This window comes from Triticum aestivum, chromosome 3A, assembly GCF_018294505.1.
Source record: "Triticum aestivum cultivar Chinese Spring chromosome 3A, IWGSC CS RefSeq v2.1, whole genome shotgun sequence".
NCBI lineage: Eukaryota > Viridiplantae > Streptophyta > Magnoliopsida > Poales > Poaceae > Triticum > Triticum aestivum.
Genome location: NC_057800.1, coordinates 603,842,065 through 603,864,960, shown reverse-complemented (window position 1 = coordinate 603,864,960; position 22,896 = coordinate 603,842,065). Strand labels below are relative to the sequence as shown.

The 22,896-nt window shown below is 48.5% G+C and overlaps 1 protein-coding gene across 1 annotated transcript; it reads left to right on the top strand.

Moving 5' to 3' along the window:
- The first annotated feature begins 709 nt into the window (after positions 1 to 709).
- Positions 710 to 1,229, top strand: LOC123058760 (uncharacterized). The gene has a single exon (XM_044481449.1). It carries the CDS (start codon positions 781 to 783, stop codon positions 1,042 to 1,044), a length of 264 nt encoding a protein of 87 aa, XP_044337384.1. The 5' UTR covers positions 710 to 780; the 3' UTR covers positions 1,045 to 1,229.
- The last annotated feature ends 21,667 nt before the right edge of the window (positions 1,230 to 22,896 follow it).

Below are 22,896 nucleotides of genomic sequence, written 5' to 3'. Positions count from 1 at the left end.
GTACCAGCTCATTTTTGTGATAACCTAGACGTTTAAGAAAATAAGTTGGATTTGTGATAACTGTGCATGATTTGGTTTTGTTATTGCATGGTTGATTCCCTCTTTGGTTTGCACGTGGCTCTCTGCTAATCATGTCAGGACGGCTCATGAGTGAAGCACTAACCCAATAAAAATGGCGAGCCTGGTCCTGAGATTCCTGTACATGCGCCTCATGAGTGCCGTTTGTTTAAGCTCGTAGGAAGCTTCCTAGCGACATCCGAAACGTACGGAGGACATACAGTACTGAGCAGCCAGCCATGTCAACCAAGAGAGCAGCAGCCAGTAGTGCGTGCCAAGTTGGCTATACTTTGCAAAGATAAGAGCACCACATCAGCAAAGACGAACGTTAATCCGGTAATCAACAAGATGCTCATATGCTTAATTGATCGCCACGTTCAGACCAAGTAGGAGCCATGCGCATGCGCATGCACATGCATGCAGCTCCGCGCGCCATGGATATGCATGCACAAAGTCAATGCCCTTTGGAGCCATGGACTGCCAGATCGCTCACAAATTTAATCACTACTCCATGTTACAATAATTGTACTGCTGTTAGTACTGGTGAACAGGCTCGTAATAATTGGGAAAACAAATTGCAGACGAGCGTGCGCTGGGCAGGCCTATATATACATCGGTGGTGCCCTGTAGTTCACTCAAGCAAGCGGTAGCATCATCATATCGTAGTAGTAGCTAGAGCTAGCTAGGTCTCCTCGACCCCAGTCTCAGTAGTTTCTCTTCAAGATGTCGCAGAGGCCGGGGAGGCACCAGAGGAGGGCGTCGCAGAGCGTGTTCTCGCTGCCGGAGAACTTCGCCAGCCTGGAGGACGTGCCGGCGGACGGCGTCGGCGAGCAGCGGAAGCCCGCCGCGGCGGGGGCGGACGCCTCCGAGCAGCAGCCCGCGAGGCCGGCGGCGGGGCGCCACCGGCGGGCAATGTCCATGGCCGTGCCCTCCAGGGACCTGGACATGATCGCGGAGGACATGGGAAGCTACAAGTACGGCGCCTGATTAGCGGGACGTGTAGTTCACGCTGGTGTGTACGTACGTACGAGTTCTTCCCTGGCTGTTGGGTAGTGTCCTGTTCTGTTTGCCGTTTGGTAGTGTTGTTCTGTGCTGTGTTTTTCGTGGTTCGCTGAATGTGTACTCCTTCATTTGCTTGCCTGACCTGAGTAAAGAAATCCCGCTGTTACAAATTTCAGTGTTTGTGGCAAAGGTAAAAACTTACAAACGTTCCTAGGTTACCATAATGCGGCACAGCTCTTGGGAAGCAGGGTGATTTACTGATTTATCATTACGAAAGGATGATACAGTTGCGTATGGCACTCATACCGTCGCTAAGCCGACAGCCGAGAACCGTCGCTAATCCGATGCCAGACGGAGAACGGCAACGCCACGGTGGTGCCGGCCGGTGGGCGGGGGCAGCCAGAGGAATCGATGGTGGCAGATCCGGTGAACGGTGATGGAGATCATGGAGATGACGCGAATCTTGCGAGGCTAGGCTAACGAGCGGCGAGGTGGATCCGGTAGGCAACCCGACCTGTCACCGTGAAAAGAAAATAGAAAGTGACGTCGGCACAGCGCTCGTGCTATCGTGCGCATGACCTCGCCCGGGCGTGCTGCTGGAAGCCCCATCGCGCTCGCTCACAGCCTCCCGTTAGTAGGCCCGCCTATGAATGCGTCTTTTTTTTCTGCACCTGGTTTTTTCAAAGGTAGCTTTTTTTACCTAGGTCGGTTGCTAATTAAAGATATGAATTAAAAAAAATCATAAATTCAAAAAATGTTGACGAATTCAAAAAAATCACGGGTTTGAAAAAACGTTCGCGAATTCATAAAGTGCTCATGATTTCAAAGAAAGTTCATGGGTTCAAAAATGTTGAGGAATTCAAAAGTTGTTCATGACGTCAAAAAATGTCCACAAATTACTCGAGGATTTGAACTAGTGTTCACGAATTCAAAAAAGTTCGCAATCTTGAAATATTATTCATGAATTCAAAAAATGTTGATGGATTTGAAAATAATGTTCATGAATGGATAAAATGCTTGCAGATTTGAAAAATGTTAGTGATTTCAAAAAATATTCATAAGTTCAAAAAACATCATGAATTTGAAAATTGATTGGGAAGCTACAAGTACGGCGCCTGATTAGTAAGATGTGTATTTCACGCTGGTGTGTACGTACGTACGAGTTCTTCCGTGGCTGTTGGGTAGTGTCCTGTTCTGTTCGCCGTTTGGTAGTGTTGGTCTCTGTGCTGTGTTTTTCGTGCTTCTCTGAATGTGTACTCCTTCATTTGCTTGCCTGGCCTCAGTAAAGAAATCCCGCTGTTGCAAATTTGCAGTGCTTGTGGCAAAGGTTAAAATTTAAATACGTGCCCAGGTTACAGTAATGCGGCACAGCTCTTCGAAAGCAGGATGATTTGCTGATTTTTCATTACCAAAGGATGATACAGTTGTGTATGGCACTCATACCGTCGCTAAGCCGAGAGCCGAGAACCGTCGCTAATCCGATGCCAGACGGAGAACGGCGATGCCACGTTGGTGCCGGCGGGTGGGCGGGGCCAGCGGGACGAGTCGATGGCAGCAGATCCGCTGAACGGTGACGAGAATCTTCCGAGGGTAGGCCAACGGGCGGCGAGGTGGATCCGGTAGGCAACCCGACCTGTTACCGTGAAAGAAAATAGAAAGTGACGTCGGCACAGCGCTCGTGCTATCGTGCGCATGACCTCGCCCGGGCGTGCTGCTCGAAGCCCCATCGCGCGCGCTCACAGCCTCGCGTTAGTAGGCCCGCCCATGAAAGCAACTCCACCGGGCCGACCAATCGAACGGCGACTTCATCCGTCTTTTATCTATTTAGATTGGTCGTCCGTCCAGCGTTCGCCCTATTTTAAATTTAGATCGGCCGTGCATCTAACGTGTTGATTCATATGTGCCGGTATGGCCGGCTCACCGTCCTATTTTAACAAATGCTTATTTTTGCATTGATTTTGCATTTAAATGTATAGTCAAATAACTTAATTTGAACCGAATAAAATAGCATAGTATTACAAGCCGAATAAACATAAAAATGTCTCACATAGTTTTGCAAGACAAATAAAGAAAATACATTTATTGGTTGTCAACATGAGCGCATATATGCTTAACCAAATCATTCTACAGTTGCACGTGAGTTTCCCAATCACGCATGTCATGATGAAATTGAGTGAACTGTTCAAACGTTGCCGCTCTTCCATGCTCAAGCACAACATTCTTACCCTGAAACTGAAACCCTTGATCGTACAGACGTTCCGGACGCTCATATTCTACGATCATATTGTGCATGATCACACAAGTAGTCATCACCTCCCACAGTTTCTGTGTGTTTCAGGTATTAACAGGATACCGAACGATGCCACATCGAGATTGCAAAACACCAAAGGCACGCTCGACATCCTCCCTAGCACTATCTTGCTCTTGGGCAAATCTTTTCATTTTCTCTCTGACAGGGTTGAGGATTGTCTTGACAATAGTGGTCCACTGAGCTATCGCTCCCTCCCGCTAGAGTTTCCCCCGCAGCCGCCGCCCTAGCCTCTTCCCGTCGCCGCCGGCAGCCGGCGAGCGTGCCCCAACCCGTCCCCCCTCTCCCCTCCACCAGCCCCGTTCGCTCGCTCCCCCACCCCCCCCCCCCCCCGCGGGCGGCGGGCGAACACCCCACCCCTCCCCTCTCCTTCGCTCCTCCCCCCCGTCCTTCTCCCCCCTGCCGCCGCCGGCTTGGTCCGCCGGGCCCTGCCCGCGCGACGCTGGCGGCGGCGGGCCGTTCCTTCCCCGCGCGCGCGTTGGGGGGCGCAGGGGCCCCCTGACCGCGGCGGTGCTGCTCGGCCGGCATCGGTGTGGCTCGGCGGCGGTCCTGCTACCTCTTGAGCATGTGTTGGTTTTCCCTTGAAGAGAAAGGGTCATGCAGCAAAGCAGCGTAAGTATTTCCCTCAGTTTTTGAGAACCAATGTATCAATCCAGTAGGAGACCACGCGCGAGTAATCTCGTACCTACACAAACAAATAAGAACTTCGCAACCAACGCGATAAAGGGGTTGTCAAAACCCTTCACGGCCACTTGCAAGAGTGAGATCTGATAGCGATAATAATAATAAGGTAAATATTTTTGGTATTTTTATCAGATAGATTGAAAGTAAAGATTGCAAAATAAAATAGATTGGAAACTTGTATGATGGAAAATAGACCCGGGGGCCATAGGTTTCACTAGTGGCTTCTCTCAAGATAGCATAAGTATTACGGTGGGTGAACAAATTACTGTCGAGCAATTGATAGAATTGAGCATAGTTATGAAATTATTTAGGTATGATCATGTATATAAGCATCACGTCCGTGACAAGTAGACCGACTCCTGCCTGCATCTACTACTATTACTCAACACATCGACCGCTATCCAGCATGCATCTAGAGTATTAAGCTCATAAGAACGAAGTAACGCCTTAATCAAGATGACATGATGTAGAGGGATAAACTCATGCAATATGATATAAACCCCATCTTTTCATCCTCGATGGCAACAATACAATACATGTCGTTTCCCTTTCTGTCACTAGGATCGAGCACCGCAAGATTGAACCCAAAGCTAAGCACTTCTCCCATTGCAAGAAAGATCAATCTAGTAGGCCAAACCAAACTGAAAATTCGAAGAGACTTGCAAATATAACCAATCATACATAAAAGAATTCAGAGAAGATTCAAATATTGTTCATAGATAATCTTGATTATAAACCCACAATTCATCGGATCTCGACAAACACACCGCAAAAGAAGATTACATCGAATATATCTCCAAGAGAATCGAGGAGAACTTTGTATTGAGATCCAAAGAAAGAGAATAAGCCATCTAGCTAATAACTATGGACCCGAAGGTCTGAGGTAAACTACTCACACATCATCGGACGGGCCATGGAGTTGATGTAGAGGCCCTCCGTGATCAATGCCCCCTCCGGCGGAGCTCCGGAAAAGGCCCCAAGATGGGATCTCTTGGGTACAGAAGGTTGCGGCGGTGGAAATAGGGTTTCGTGGTGCTCCTCGATGTTTTCAGGGTACGTAGGTATATATAGGAGGAAGAAGTAGGTCGGTGGAGCCACGAGGGGCCCACGAAGGTGGAGGGCGCGCCCAGGGGGTAGGTGCGCCCCCCTGCCTCGTGGCCTCCTTGTTGATTGCTTGATGTCCACTTCAGGTCCTCTAGATCATGTTTGTTCCAAAAATCACGCTCCTGAATGTTTCATTCCGTTTGGACTCCGCTTGATATTCTTTTTCTGCGAAACACTGAAATAGGCAAAAAACAACACTTTGGGCTGGGCCTCTAGTTAATAGGTTAGCCCCAAAAATAATATTAAAGTGTATAAATAAGCCCATTAAACATCCAAAACAGAACATATAATAGCATGGAATAATAAAAAATTATAGATACGTTGGAGACGTATCGGGTCCCGTGGGCCACGGGTGCACTTGGCACGGTGATGCGGTCGTTGGTCGCGGGCGGCGCGGTGGTGCTGGCGGCTGGGCGCCCGCTCGGCCTAGATCTGGGCCCGTTAGGGCCCGATCTGGGCTGGGGCGGGCCGGCGGCTTGGCACGGCGGCGTTGCTCCCTGGTGGTGGCGAGGTGTCGGCAGTCTACGGGCGGTGCTGGCTTCGTTGGCCGGCGTGCTATAGCATAGGTATAGGGACTGTCCGGGCCCATGTGGGTCCGGCCGGGCCGTCGTGGCCTGGCAAGTCCTTGTCGCCGCGTCCGGTCGGCTCCGTGCGAGCGATGGAGGTTGTCCCCTCCCGCCGGTTGAGTTGCGGTTGCCCCCGTGGCCGTTGTCTCATTTCCCTCCCCCCAGGTCTCGTGTTGGCGGCCCCAGTGAGACGGCGATGTTGGTTCGGTGACCGTGGTGGCACAGGCTGGTGGGTGGCAGATTGGGTGGTGCATTATGGAGTGTCCGGGGTGGTGGTGGTTGTTTGGGTCGGGAGAAATCCCTGGCGGCTTGTCCGGCTCCGACGCGGAGACGCCTGCGGGCGCCGTCGGACCTTCCTGAAGGGCGTCGGGTATACCCCTTCCACACTGCCCTCCGCGTACCGGGGGAAACCCTAGGATCCGTTCGGGCAATAAGGGCGGCGCCGTCACATTTCTTCTTGAAGGTGTTGCTTGGTACGCGACGCTCCGGCATGCTAGGAACATGGTGGTACTTCTGCAGAGGGTGCAGTGGTTGCGGGTCTTCGTCGCTTACTTGATCTGCCAGTGTCGGCATTTGTTTTTCTTTTCTTTCTCTTGGTTTTTCCTTTTGGGCTTGGTTGTTCTGCAGCCCTAGCGAGTTGGATGTATCGGTTGGATGCTTTATAATATAAAGCAGGGGGAAACCCTTTTTCTTAATAGTGGTCCCCTTATGATAGATACCGTCACCCAGGTAGTATCCTTTGTCATGGTTGTGGCCGTTGATAGTAAAGTTCACCGGCGGGCTGTTGCTTCGGCAAGCCTAGCAAACACCGGCGAGCGCTGAAGCATGTTGATATCATTGTGTGATCTGGCCATTGCCAAAGAAATAGTGCCAGATCTTGAGATCTTGAGATGCCACGGCTCTAGTATGGCAGTACAAGCCCTGACATGGCTCTTATACTGCCCTTGCCAAGCAGAAGGGTAGTTCTTCCACTCCCAATGCATAGATAATCTTGATCATAAACCCACAATTCATCGGATCTCGACAAACACACCGCAAAAGAAGATTACATCGAATAGATCTCCAAGAGAATCGAGGAGAACTCTGTATTGAGATCCAAAGAGAGAGAAGAAGCCATCTAGCTAATAACTATGGACCCGAAGGTCTGAGGTAAACTACTCACACATCATCGGAGGGGCCATGGAGTTGATGTAGAGGCCCTTCGTGATCAATGCCCTCTCCGGCGGAGCTCCGGAAAAGGCCCCAAGATGGGATCTCTTGGGTACAGAAGGTTGCAGCGGCGGAAATAGGGTTTCGTGGTCTCGATGTTTTCAGGGTACGTAGGTATATATAGGAGGAAGAAGTAGGTCGGTGGAGCCACGAGGGGCCCACGAGGGTGGAGGGTGCACCTAGGGGGTAGGCGCGCCCCCTGCCTCGTGGCCTCCTCGTTGATTGCTTGACGTCCACTCCAAGTCCTCTGGATCACGTTTGTTCCAAAAATCACGCTCCTGAAGGTTTCATTCCGTTTGGACTCCGTTTGATATTCTTTTTCTGCGAAACACTGAAATAGGCAAAAAACAACAATTTGGGTTGGGCCTCCGGTTAATAGGTTAGTCCCAAAAATAATATAAAAGTGTATAAATAAGCCCATTAAACATCCAAAACAGAATATATAATAGCATGGAACAATCAAAAATTATAGATACGTTGGAGACGCATCAAGCATCCCCAAACTTAATTCCTGCTCGTCCTCGAGTAGGTAAATGATAAAAACAGATTTTTTGATGTGGAATGCTTCCTAACATATTTCTCAATGTAGTTTTCTTTATTGTGGCATGAATGTTCAGATCCGAAAGATTCAAGATAAAAGTTTAATATTGACATAAAAATAATAATACTTCAAGCATACTAACTAAGCAATCATGTCTTCTCAAAATAACATGGCCAAAGAAAGTTCATCCCTACAAAATCATATAGTTTGGTCATGCTCCATTTTTGTCACCCTAGAATGATCTCATCATGCACAACCCCGATCACAAGCCAAGTAATTGTTTCAAACTTTAGTAATCTCAATCTTTTTTCAACTTTCACGCAATACATGAGCATGAGCCATGGATATAGCACTATGGGTGGAATAGAATATAATGAAGGGGTTATGTGGAGAAGACAAAAAAGGAGAAAGTCTCACATTGACGCGGCTAATCAATGGGCTAGGGAGATGCCCATCAATTGATGTCAATGCAAGGAGTAGGGATTGCCATGCAACGGATGCACTAGAGCTATAAATGTATGAAAGCTCAACAAAAGAAACTAAGTGGGTGTGCATCCAACTTGCTTGCTCACGAAGACCTAGGGCACTTGAGGAGGCCCATTGTTGGAATATACAAGCCAAGTTCTATAATTAAAAATTCCCACTAGTATATGAAAATGACAAAACAAGAGACCCTCTACCATAAAGATCATGGTGCTACTTTGAAGCACAAGTGTGGAAAAAAGGATAGTAGCATTGCCCCTTTTTTGGGGCCTTCTTTTTTTATTTGGCCTTTCTCTTTTTTGGGGGACAATGCTCTATTAATGATGATCATCACACTTCTATTTATTTACAACTCAACGATTACAACTCGATACTAGAACAAGATATGACTCTATATGAATGCCTCCGGCAGTGTATCGGGATTTGCAATGACTCATGAGTGACATGTATGAAAGAATTATGAATGGTGGCTTTGCCACAAATACGATGTCAACTACATGATCATGCAAGGCAATATGACAATGATGATGCGTGTCATAACAAACGGAACGATGGAAAGTTGCATGGCAATATATCTCGGAGTGGCTATGGAAATGCCATAATAGGTAGGTATGGTGGCTGTTTTGAGGAAGATATAAGGAGGTTTATGTGTGATAGAGCGTATCGTATCATGGTGTTTGGATGCACCGGCGAAGTTTGCACCAACTCTCAAGGTGAGAAAGGGCAATGAACGGTACCGAAGAGGCTAGCAATGATGGAAGGGTGAAAGTGCGTATAATCCATGGACTCAACATTAGTCATAAAGAACTCACATACTTATTGCAAAAATCTACAAGTCATCAAAAACCAAGTATTATGTGCATGCTCCTAGGGGATATATTGGTAGGAAAAGACCATCGCTCGTCCCCGACCGCCACTCATAAGGAAGACAATCAAATAACACCTCATGTTTCAAATTTGTTACACAACGTTTACCATACGTGCATGCTACGGGACTTGCAAACTTCAACACAAATATTTCTCAAATTCACAACTTCTCAACTAGCACAAATTTAATATCACTATCTCCATATCTCAAAACAATCATCAAGTATCAAACTTCTCTTAGTATTCAATGCACTTATATGGAAGTTTTTTTATAAAATCAAAAGCAAGTTACCATGCTGTTCTAAAGGACTTCTCAAAATAATATAAGTGAAGCATGAGAGATCAATTATTTCTATAAAATAAAACCACCACCGTCCTCTAAAAGATATAAGTGAAGCACTAGAGCAAAAACTATATAGCTCAAAAGATATAAGTGAAGCACATAGAGTATTCTAATAAATTACGATTCATGTGTGTCTCTCTCAAAAGGTGTGTACAGCAAGGATGACTGTGGTAAAATAAAAAGAAAATACTCAAATCATACAAGACGCTCCAAGCAAAACACATATCATGTGGTGAATAAAAATATAGCTCCAAGTAAAGTTACCGATAGACGAAGACAAAAGAGGGGATGCCTTCCGGGGCATCCCCAAGCTTAGGCTTTTTGGTGTCCTTGGATTTTACCTTAGGGTGCCTTGGGCATCCCCAAGATTAGGCTATTGCCACTCCTTGTTCCATAATCCATCAAATCCTTACCCAAAACTTGAAAACTTCACAAGACAAAACTTAACAGAAAATCTCGTGAGCTCCATTAGCAAAAGAAAACAAAACACCACTTCAAGGTACTATAATGAACTCATTCTTTATTTAAATTGTTGTTAAACCTACTGTATTCCAACTTCCCTATGGTTTATAAACTCCACTATGAAAGGATCGATATGGTTGACTAGAGGGGGGTTTGAATAGGCAACTAACAATTTTTTACTTTTCTTTACCGAATTGAACTTTGCATCAAAGTAGATTGTCTAGATGTGCAACTAGGTGAGCAACCTATATGATGCAACAAGAACAAACAAGCAAAGGAAGTAACACTAAAGAGCTTGCACAAGTAAAGGTAAGAGATAACCAAGAGTGGATCCGGTGAAGACGAGGATGTGTTACCAAAGTTCCTTCCTTTTGAGGGGGAGTTCGTCTCCGTTAGAGCGGTGTGGAGGCACAATGCTCCCCAAGAAGCCACTAGGGCCACCGTATTCTCCTCACGCCCTCACACAATGCGAGATGTCGTGATTCCACTATTGGTGCCCTTGAAGGCGGCGACCGGACCATTACAAACAAGGTTGGGGAAACCTCCACAACTTAATCGGAGGCTCCCAACAATACCACGAAGCTTCACCACAATGGACTATGGCTCTGTGGTGACCTCAACCGTCCAGGGTGCTCAAACACCCAAGAGTAACAAGATCCGCTAGGGATAGGTGGGGGAATCAAAAATCTCTTGGTGGAAGTGTAGATCGGGGCCTTCTCAACCACTCCCAAGCAAATCAACAAGTTTGATTGGCTAGAGATATAGATCGGGCGAAAATGGAGCTTGGAGCATTAATGGAGCTTGAGGGGGAAGAGGTAGGTCAACGGGGAAGAAGGGGACCCCCTTTTATAGTGGGGGCAACAATCCAACCGTTGCCCCACTAAACAGCCCCGCAGAGAGCGGTAGTACCGCTTGGGTGGGCGGTACTACCACTGAGACAGCGGTGCTGCCGTTCCACCTAGCGGTACTACCGCGCAAAGGAGAGAGGCAGGGACCAGGACCCAGAGCGGTACTACCGCGGTGGTAGGGGCGGTAATACCGCTGAGAAGCGGTACTACCGCCTCTACTACCGCAACTAGTGCTGCAAAACCCGACACGAGAAAAAGAGCCCTCGAGTAGAGGTGGTAGGAACGAGGCAAGCCAGCGGTAGTACAGCTGCGGAGTCACCGGCGGTACTACCGCTGCGAAGCGGTACTGCCGCTTGTGACCCCTCAGCGGTACTACCGCTGGGTAGCACGGTACTACCGCTGGGACCCAGACAAGACACACAAGTAGAGAAAAGATCTCTCCATTGAAGCGGAAGAGCTCTAAGGGTGAGAAGCGGAAGTGTACGTGTTCATTCCACCCAAGCAATACCACAACGGACCCCCTCTTGATAGTACAGTGCCCTCTACACAACTAGACCACCGAAAGAGAAACGAAAGAGCTACACCATCTTGAATGACACTCCGAGGGGAAGAAATCGTCTCGTGCCAAGGATGAATCTCTAAAACGCTCAAAGCACACGATTAGTTCGCAAACACGTTGTCATCAATCACCAAAACCACATCAAGAGAGATATGCCTCAACAATCTCCCCCTTTTTTATGGATTGATGACAACTAAGGATTTGCACAAAGAAAATATATAAAAGTAAGGATACTTAGAACTACAAAATATAGATGGGCTCCCCCTGAATGTGTGCACCTAGTTAGTGGAGCCTTTGGAGTGCAAGACACACACATTCGGATCAACACTCCCCCTATATTTTATAATCCAACAATTCTAAGCACAGGATATAAGAGAGTAGAGTATAAAACAGGATAAGCATGCAACGCATAAGATACTACAGTACTGAATAGACATAAGTAATAAGGATACTACAGTACTGAATATACATAAGTAATAAGGTAACGATAGGGAGCATATGTCTCACACCATATGTCTAGAACTTAGGTCTCACTGGCACCAAACCAAACCAAGCAAAGACAACGAGAAAACACAAGACAACACAAAGACACACTCGCAACATGGAAACAACACAAATCCCTAAACTCTCTCCCCCTTTGGCATCGAGACACCAAAAGGGCAAAGAGCAACGCTACGGCTCCAGGTGATGGCAAGCTGAGGATCTCGAACATCACATCTCAGCATGATCATCTGCATCTCCGTCGTTGGTCGGAAACTGCTCGGCATCTGAATCAGTCCAAGGGCAATGCTGGTGAATCCATTCCTCCTCTTCAGTGATCTGTCCCTCAGAACCGCTGACAACAGTCGCACTCAGGTGACGCATGAGCTCCTTGTGGTGCACCCTGGCCTGCTTCTCAGCCACATGAGTCATGTACTGACCATGAGACTCCATGCAGAAAAGCTTCTTCATCTTGCGTTTAAGCTTCTTTGCCCAAGAAGGTCCTACACTAGCGGGCCCAAAGTCCTCCTCGTGATCATCAGTTCCAGCCTCACCCTCAGCCTCCATGGCAGCAGCAGCAGTAGATGGACCCCCGGGTTTAGGTGCTGGGGTGCCCCAATTGTCCTTCTTCCTTAGACGCTTGATCTCATGAGAAACCAAGTCTCTAGTTTCCAGCAACACTCTGGGATAGACACGAGCCCAGGCCTTCTCAATGAGCCTCATGATGAATGGACCATATATCATGCACTTGCACTTAGAAACGGCAGAGAGAAGTTCAGACCACATAACATGAGAAATGTCCAGGCTCTCTCCAGTGTTTGCTTCCTTCTCATGCTGGCAGAAAAGAAGCATGTCCACGAGATAGGAGTGGACCTGATCCAGATTCCCGATGAGAGGGAAGAGAGTCTCACGGAAGACATGATGAAGAATGTCCAAAAACATAGACAGCTCATAGGTTTCCTTCTTAGTCACTTGGTGAACCTTCACAGTGCAGTAGGGCCAAAGGGCCTGCTTTTGAGTGGATGTAGCATTGCGGTGAGGGCGGAAGCCTACTGGAGTCTCAAGCCCTTGATCTTCCACATCAAGTAACTCCATGAAGGCCTTCCACTTGACGGAAAGCAACTTGCCATTGGTCATCCAAGTCAGAGTCCTGTCGGCATCAGTTCCAAGATGAACGGTAGCAAAGAATTGAGCCACAAAATCTGCATTGAAATCCTTGTTGAACTGCATGATTCTGAGAATGTTCAGCTGAGTACACATCTGAAGGGCTTCGCCAAAGTACTCAGGGTCCTTCTCCATGGCATCAGTGTCGATGGAGCGAACATAAACATAGAGATTCTTCTTGGCCTTGATCACATCAAAATAGATGGCAAACTGAAAGCGGTTCCAGAACGGGCGGTTGACCAAAGTGGGATCTTGGTCCGCCTCATAGGGGTTGCGGCGACGCTTTTCCCAAAACTCCTTGGCAGTCATCTCAGTCACAGTCTTTCCCTTTGGCTTGTTGGCGGATCTCTTCGACTGCTGAGGTGGTGGTGGGGCACTTGCGGATGCGCCTGCTGGTGGCGGTTGAGTGCTAGAGGAACCACCTGCTGGCTCAGAGGTGCGGTAGCGCTTTGACGTGGCACGCCCAGGGTTGACACGGCGGACCTGCTGCTTAGGATGATCATTACCTGGAACCAAACACAAGAACACGCAAACAACCAGAAAGAACGAGCATAAGCCAACAAACACAACAAAAGGATCAAGGTATGGCAGGAACATGATGGAACTTGGCAGGCAGCGGTAGTACCACGACATGCACGCGGTAGTACCGCCCAAGCGGTAGTACTGCTCCAAAGAGAGCGGTAGTACCGCTCGAGGTGGGGAAACAACAGTTCCCTACTACCATGGTCAGATCCGGCACTACCGGCCTGCCAAATTCAAAAATATTCCTACCAAACTCTAATCTAGATAGTCTAGTTGCCTTCTCCAACCTACTCAAGCCTAGATTTAGCCAAAAATCTCGAGATGCAACCACCATTGCCCCTAAGACGCAAGATCTGAAAACGAGACAAAAGGAGAGAAGGAACGGGGGCAATACCGGCATCCATGGCAAGAGAACGAGGTGGGGATCGACTCCACTGAAGGAAATGGAGAGGGACGCCCCGGAGATGAAGATCCGCTGGAGCCCTCCCGCGGTGATGCGTGGCTGGAGAGAGGAAGAGGAACGAGGGGGCGAAGCGAATGGGTATGGGGGAGAAGAAACCTCCCCCTGCCCCGATATAACCCCCTGGTCCCGTCCCTCAGCGGTAGTACCGCGCTGGGGGCGGTAGTACCGCACACCACCAACAGTAGTACCGCCCAGCACGCCACGGCAACTAAACAACACGGCTTAGCTCGAGAAAAAGAAAAAAAGAACAAAAGGCAATAAGAAGAGAGAACACACCAGCAAGAGGCCAAGACACACCTCTTCAAGAGAGGGCGGTGGCCAAGGCCACCTATGTTTGAGTCAAGAGGTATGGCGCCGCGAAGATTTTAACCTTGGGCCCATGACCAAAACTCGTCTTTGAAGCACAAGTACCATCAACAATGGCTAATGTGAAAGACTTGATCAATTTACGCATAATGGGGGAGGGAGAGTTCATTGAGAGAACAACACTCCCCCTATATGTCCATGCCTACATCTAGACTAGACAACAAATTGAGTGTGGTGGGATGTGCAAGGGTTCAAGTCACATTGCTTGAATCAATGATATTTAGCTCATGCCTTAACTCACAAAATCTTGCTTCATCCAAGGGCTTCGTGAAAATATCTGCAAGGTTATCATGAGTGTTGACATAGTTGAGCTCGATCTCTCCTCGCCTAATGTGATCCCGGATGAAGTGATACCGAATCTCAATATGCTTCATCTTGAAGTGTTGCACCGGGTTGAGAGAGATCTTGATGGCACTTTGAAAGGATCGATATGGTTGACTAGAGGGGGGGTGAATAGGCAACTAACAATTTTTAGCTTTTCTTTAACAATTTAAACTTTGCAGCAAAGTAGGTTGTCTAGATATGCAACTAGGTGAGCAACCTATATGATGCAACAAGGATAGGAACACAAGCAATCAAGAGATATGACACAAATAAGCTTGCACAAGTAAAGGCACGAGATAACCAAGAGTGGAGATGGTGGAGACGAGGATGTGTTACCGAAGTTCCTTCCCTTTGAGGGGAAGTACGTCTCCGTTGGAGCGGTGTGGAGGCACAATGCTCCCCAAGAAGCCACTAGGGGCACCGTATTCTCCTCATGCCCTCACACAATGCGAGATGCCGTGATTCCACTATTGGTGCCCTTGGAGGCGGCGACCGGACCTTTAGAAACAAGGTTGGGGCAATCTCCACAACTCAATTGGAGGCTCCCAACGACACCACGAAGCTTCACCACAATGGACTATGGCTCCGCGGTGACCTCAACCGTCTAGGATGCTCAAACACCCAAGAGTAACAAGATCCGCAAGGGATTAGTGGGGGAATCAAATTTCTCTTGGTGGAAGTGTGGATCAAGGCCTTCTCAACCACTCCCGAGCAAATCAACAAGTTTGATTGGCTAGGGAGTGAGATCGGGAGAAAATGGAGCTTAGAGCAACAATGGAGCTTAGGGTTGGAAGAGATAAGTCAACGGGGAAGAAGGGTACCCCTTATATAGTGAGGGACAAAGATCCAACCATTATCCACCTACCAGCCCGCGGCCAGCGGTACTACCTTACCAGGCAAGCGGTACTACCATGGGGCCACACGGTACTATCGCTTGCTGCCAAGCGGTACTACCGCGAGGTCACGTGGTACAACCGTTCAGGCCCGCGGTACTACCGCTGCACCAGCAACAGCTAGGGCAGACCTATGGCACAAGTGCTGAGGGCGGTACTTCCGCGGGCGCGGTACTACCGCTCCCCCTTGCGGTACTACCGCAAGGCAGGAATCCCCTAGCCTGGGAAGAGAGAGGATAAGGAAACAACCGTGCCTACTTCCGCTGAAAAACAAAAGAAGCAAAAACCCGACACAGTACTACCGCAGAGGGGCGGTACTACCGCCTGGCAGCTGAGCACGGTACTACCGCAGAGTGAAAGTGGTACTACCATGGTAGGCGCAGATGTAAAAAATTACATCCGCCCCTACTACCGCGGGGGAGCGGTACTAGCCTGGTGGGCCACGGTAGTGCAGCTCCAGGGGAGCGGTACTACCGTGGGCACCTGTGGTACTACCGCGCCGCAGCACGGTACTACTACTGGTGCCTATGATACTACCGCTCACCTGGGAGCAGTACTACCGCAGGCCAACACAACAGCCAGAAGAAAGGTGACCAGAGAAGCAACGGAGGAAGCTCCAAGGTGCAAGAGAAAGGAGGGGACAAGGAAGAAACGTGTACGTGATGATTCCACCCAAACCTTTCTGACGCGGACCCCCTCTTAATAGTACGGCTTTCCTACGACTCAAAACCACCAAAAAGAAACGTAGAAAAGACGCTGTCTTCAACAGTCTTCGAGGGGCACCCAACCGTCTTGTGCCTAGCGATGAAATGTCTGGGATACTCAAGGCACACGATTAGTCCACAAACGTGTTGTCATCAATCACCAAAACACCTTAGGGATAAAAATGCCCTTACAATCTCCCCCATTTTAGTGGATTGATGACAATATGGGATTTGCACAAGGGAAATAATATTAAGGAACCGCAAACCCCTCCTCTCTAGAATATAGACGGGCTCCCCCTAGATGTGTGCCAACTAGATGGGTGCTTTGGACTGCACGACACACATACTAGGATCAAAGCTCCCCCTATATTATAGAGACGAGGCATATCTAGTAATAGGAAGGCTAACACTAGACAAGATAGCACAAACATAAGTTAACTAAGATAGATAGAGTGCATATGTCTTACACCATATGTAGGATAAGTCTCGAAGGCACAAACCAAACAAAGGCAAACGAGGTCCAAATGACAAAGCAAACACACCAAGCATGACACAACGCAAATCTCTACACTCTCTCCCCCTTTGGCATCGAGACGCCAAAAAGGCAGAGAGGACACCTACACACACGGGGTGGCTCAGGCAGAGAAGTCATCCCGCTGCTCCTCGTGCTCCTCGTCAGACTCAGCTGCGGGGACGGACTCCTCGATGTCCTCCTCTGAACTGGTCCACTTGTACCCCTGCTTCGCCATCCAGGCAGCCTCTAGCATGATGACGTCCTCAGAACCGCCAGAGACATCCTCTCCAAAGAGCCACATAACCTTCTTGTCACGGCGGCGACTCTCCTTGTCTGCCACATGAGTCATGTACTGTCCCTTTGCCTGCATGCAAAAGAGAGTCTTCATCTTGTCCTTTAACTTGTTGGCCCACGACGGCTCAGAGGAAGGTGTGGAAGACCTAGCAGCACGGTCCTCAGCAGCATGCTCTGCACCAGCCTCCTCCTCACGAACAACCCTCCTAGCAGAAGAAGTCTCAGCACGGGTGGTAGTGTTGGCCCAGTTGGGCTTGACGCGAAGACTGATGGACTCATGCCGAATCTAGTCTGGAGCAAGGAACTCATCACCATGGTACATCTTCTCCCAAGTTGTGGAGAGCAACAGAAACAGGTACGGTCCATAGATAGGTACCTTGCAAGTGAACACCGCAAACCGAAGCTCACACCACATGATGTGTGAGACATCAAGTGTCTGAGTCTGAGATGAACGTGCCTCTGCACACAGGAGCAACATGTCCACTAGATAAGAATGAACCTTGTCCTTGTCGCCAATTCGTGAGAACAGAGTGTTGCGGAAGATGCGATGCATGATATCCAGAAAGGAGTTCAGCACCCAAGTCAACTTGCCATTGGGGAGCACCTTCTCAACAAGGAATGGCTGAAGTAGGTTCTTGTTAGCAGACTCAGAGTTGGCATGGGGGCGAACACCAACGGGTGTGTGAAGCCCGTCATCAGGAATGTGAAGTAGATCCATGAACTCCTTCCATGTAGCAGACAACTGACGGCCGTTGGTCATCCAGGTCATCCTCCGCTCATCCCCGGTATGAAAGTAAACTGAGGCAAAGAACTGACAGATAAGCTCAGGGTCATAGTCAAGGTGAAAGGAGATCACAGGCTCAATAGCAAACTGCTCCACCAAGTCCAGAGCCTCTCCAAAATAGTCATGAAACTTTTCCTTCCGCATGTGATTCATGTCTATCCACTTGACATCCACGAAGGTATTATGCTTGTTCTTGATCATATCCAGATAGATGAGAGCTTGTTGCTTGGTCCAGAACAACTCGGTGCCTCTGAGGACAGCCCGAGGATTCACATAGGGATTGATCTTTCGGCGTTCGACATACTCATTGACTGAAATCTCGTCCATGCCCTTAGCAGGTTCCTTTTGCTTGCTGGCAGTGGTCTTGACATTGCGCTTGGGGGCATTGGAGCCCTCTGGTGCTTCATCTTGGGGACTGCGCAAACGCTTGGAGCCAGTGTCACGACTGGGATTGGAACGGCGAGAGCCACCACCTGAGACACAAAGAGCAAAACACACACGAGAAGCAAGAAGGATTAATGCAAAGACCACAACAAAGCAAAAGAAACATGTAGGAAGCACACAAGATAATTGCCATGAGAGAGATTTGATCCCTACGGTAGTACTGCCAAGTGTTGCGGTACTATGATTGTAGTACCGCTCTTAGTCGTGGTACTACCGTGTAGGTCCACGGTAGTGCCGGGTCTGGGAGCGGTAGTAGAATCTTAGTGCCACAGCTAGCGTGGTAGTACCGCGTCTGATGGGCGGTAGTACCGCACGAGCTGGTGCGGTAGTACCGCACCTGATGGGCGGTAGTATCGCACGAGCGGTAGTACCGCACATGAGACACGGTAGTACCGCACCGCGTTAGATCCGAACAAGTTCAAATCTGAGAAAAGCCCGCGAAACCGCGGTGGTACTACGGTTGGACAAATCTACCACATGACAACATATCAAGTATGATTCCTACGCAACACGACTCTCCTACATCCTACTCTTGCACAGATTTGGCCTAAAATCTCAAGAACAACAAGCATCTCCCCAAAAACCTAGAAGCGAGAGAACAACCAAGAAAAAGAGGGATTTGGGGAAAAACCTTGGTCCATGGCAAGAGGAAGTGGTGGGGAACGATCCCACCGGTCGGAATCCGAGGAGAGTGGCCGGAGATGGAGATCCGGCGAGGACCTCCGGCTCCGTTCTTGAGCAAGAGAGAGAGAGAGAGATGTGGGGAGAGAGACAAGTGAATGGGTATGGGGAGTTGGAACTCCCCTGCCCGAGTCATAACCCCCACGCTCACTCGATGGCGCGGTACTACCGTGCCTCATCGCGGTAGTATCGCTCGGCGGAAGTACCGCACCTGAGTGGTAGTACCGCGCTCTGGCGCGGTAGTACCGTGCCCTCTCAAGAGGTAGTACCACGGCAAGCCGCTATAGTACCATGGGCTCAAGAAGATGCACATTTCAAGCACATGAAAAGGAGGTCTTTGCACGAACACTCCGAGGCAACACGACACCATAAGACCACGCTACACACGAAGGCAGAAAGGAAAATGACAAAACGAAACAACCACGAGACACCACCTCTCCAAAGAGAGGGCGGTGGCCATAGCCACCTATGTTTGAGTCAATTGGTATGGCACCGCAAAGAATTATCCTTGGGCCCATGACCAAAACTCATCTTAGAAGCACAAGTACCATCAAACATGGCTAATGTGAAAGACTTGATCAATTTATGCATAATGGGGGAGGGAGAGTTCATTGAGAGAACAACACTCCCCCTATGTCCATGCCTACATCTAAACAAGACAACAAGTTGAGTATGGTGGGGTGTGCAAGAGTTCAAGCAACATTGCTCGAATCAATGAAATTTAGCTCATGCCTTAACTCGCGAAATCTTGCTTCATCCAAGGGCTTCGTGAAAATATCTGCAAGGTTATCATGAATGTTGACATAGTTGAGCTTGATCTCTCCTTGCCTAATGTGATCCTAGATGAAGTGATACCGGATCTCAATATGCTTCGTCTTGAAATGTTGCACCGGGTTGAGAGAGATCTTGATGGCACTTTCATTGTCACACCAAAGAGGCACTTTGTCACAAATGACACCGTAATCCTTTAAAGTTTGCCTCATTCGTAAGAGTTGTGCACAACAACTACCGGCCGCCACATATTCTGCTTCAGTGGATGAGAGAGACACACAACTTTGCTTTTTGGAAAACCAACTTAGCAAAGAGCAACCAAGGAATGGGCACCCTCCGGAAGTGGACTTCCTATCCACTTTGTCTCCCGCCCAACCGGAATCCGAATACCCTACAAGCTTGAAGTTTGCTCCTCTTGGGTACCATAAGCCAAAGTTTGGGGTATGAGCCAAATATCGAAAGATTCGTTTGACCGCCACATAGTGACTTTCCTTAGGTGCGGCTTGAAACCGTGCACAAATTCCCACACTCAACATGATATCCGGTCTAGATGCACAAAGGTAAAGCAAGGAGCCTATCATGGAACGATATACCTTTTGATCCACCGCTTTACCATTGGGATCTATGTCAAGTTGGCACTTGGTGGGCATTGGAGTGGAAGCCGGCTTGACATCACTTAGCTTGAATCTCTTGAGCATGTCTTGAGTGTATTTGGCTTGGTTGATGAAGGTTCCTTCTCTTCTTTGCTTCACTTCGAACCCTAGAAAGAACTTCAACTCTCCCATGGAAGACATCTCGAACTTTGAGGTCATGAGAGCGGCAAATTCCTCATTGAAAGCTTTGTTAGGGGAACCAAAGATAATATCATCAACATATAATTGGCACACAAACAACTCCCCTTTGACCTTCTTAGTAAAAAGAGTGGGGTCGATTAGCCCAACTTCAAAACCACGGTCTTGTAACAACTCGGTAAGGTGGTCATACCACGCACGTGGGGCTTGTTTAAGGCCATAGAGTGCCTTATCGAGTTGATACACATGATCGGGAAAGTAGGGATCCTCGAACCCGGGGGGTTGCTTGACATAAACCAATTCATTAATGGGACCATTAAGAAAAGCACTCTTCACATCCATTTGTTGTAACTTAAAGTTATGATGAGAAGCATATGCAATCAACATGCGAATGGATTCAAGACGAGCAACGGGAGCAAAGGTTTCACCGTAGTCGATACCCTCGACTTGGGAGTAGCCTTGTGCTACCAAACGAGCCTTGTTGCGAATGATAATCCCATGGGCATCTTGCTTGTTCTTAAATATCCACTTGGTTCCAATGACATTGTGGTTCCCCGTCGGTCTTGGCACCAATCTCCACACTTTGTTGCGCTCGAAGTTGTTGAGTTCTTCATGCATGGCATTGAGCCAATCCGGATCTTCGAGCGCCTCATAGACCTTGTGGGGTTCGACACAAGAGACAAACGCGTGATGCTCACAATAGTTTGCTAATTGTCTACGAGTGCTTACCCCCTTTCTTAAGCTTCCAAGCACATTCGTCATGAGATGATCCTTGGTGGAGAGCTTGGAAGCAACCTTGGCGGCACGACGCTCCAATTCCTCCTCGGGGGTGAGACGAGGAGTGGTCACTTGATCATCTTGAGCGTCGTCTTGAGCTTGTTCTTGTTCTTGAACTTGCTCGGAGGAGAGAACTTGACCTTGGGCATCACTTGATGTGTCAACACCGTCTTGAGCATGATCTTGCCCTTGGTCATGTTCTTGAGGATGAGGGCCTTCATGTTGTTCTTCGGAAGCGTGTGGGCCTTGGGTTGGTGATGGCTCCACTTGAGTGGAGCATTGTCCTTCTCCTTCGGCCACAAGGGGTTCCTCAATGGGTAGGATAAAGCCAACACCCATTCTTCTTATGGCTTGAGGAGGAATTTCATCACCTACATCACAAGTGCCACTTTGCTCCACTTGGGAGCCGTTATTCTCATCAAACTCCACGTTACACGTCTCCTCAATAAGTCCCGTGGATTTATTGAGGACACGGTAAGCATGAGAGTTTGTAGCATAACCAACAAATATGCCCTCATAAGCTCTAGCCTCAAATTTAGACAACCGAACACCTTTCTTGAGAATGAAACACTTACACCCGAACACCCGAAAGTACTTGAGGTTGGGCTTGTTACCGGTGAGTATCTCATATGGAGTCTTGTTCAAGCCCTTGCGGAGGTAGAGCCGATTGGATGCATGACACGCGGTGTTGATGGCTTCGGCCCAAAAGTTGTACGGAGACTTGAACTCCGCCATCATGGTCCTTGCCGCATCCATCAACGTCCGGTTCTTCCTCTCCGCAACACCGTTTTGTTGAGGGGTGTAAGGTGCGGAATATTGATGCTTGATCCCCTCATCACTAAGAAACTCATCCAAGGTGTAGTTCTTGAACTCGGTGCCGTTGTCACTTCTTATTGTCAAGATCTTTGCATTGTGTTGACGTTGTGCTTCATTTGCAAAGTCAATGACGGTTTGTTGGGTCTCGCTCTTCCTCTTGAAGAAATACACCCAAGTGTATCTTGAGTCATCCACAATCACCAAGCAATACTTCCTACCCCCAAGACTATCGAAGGATGGAGGCCCAAAGAGATCCAAGTGAAGGAGCTCCAAAGGCCTCTTTGAGTAAATGATAGTCGTGGGAGGGTGAGCCTTCTCATGTAGCTTTCCTTCGATACAAGCACTGCAAGCACGATCTTTAGCAAAACTAACATTCGTTAGTCCACGGACATGGTCCCCCTTGAGAAGACTTTGCAAAGATCTCATATTGACATGGGCTAGACGGCGATGCCAAAGCCATCCCACATCAACTTTAGCCATTAGGCATGTCGCGGTCTTAGTGGGTCGCTCCGAAAAGTTAATCACATATAGACCGTTCTCGACATGCCCAACAAAGGCTACTTTAAGAGTCTTGCTCCACAAGAGGGCCACGGTATCGATATCAAAGAAAGTGGCAAAGCCCATGATTGCAAGTTGACGAACGGAAAGTAAATTGTATGCAAGGGACTCAACAAGCATGACCTTCTCGATCGTGAGATCATGAGAGATGACTACCTTGCCAAGTCCCAATACCTTAGAAGATGAGGCGTCACCCCACTCGACATTGGTGGGCATAGATGGAATCTTGTGCACGTCCACCACCAAGTCCTTGCTTCCGGTCATATGATTTGTAGCTCCGCTATCGAGCAACCATGATCCCCCACCGGAAGCAAACACCTACAAGAGATCAATGCTTGGTTTTAGGTACCCATTTTGTAATGGGTCCTTTGATGTTAGTAACAAGGGTCTTTGGAACCCAAATAGACCATTCAATGTATTCATGAGGAGAACCAACGAATTTGGCATAGACATGCCCATCACTAGCACGACATAACATATAAGAAGGATTAAAGTCGCCGGCTTTGATGGGAGGAGT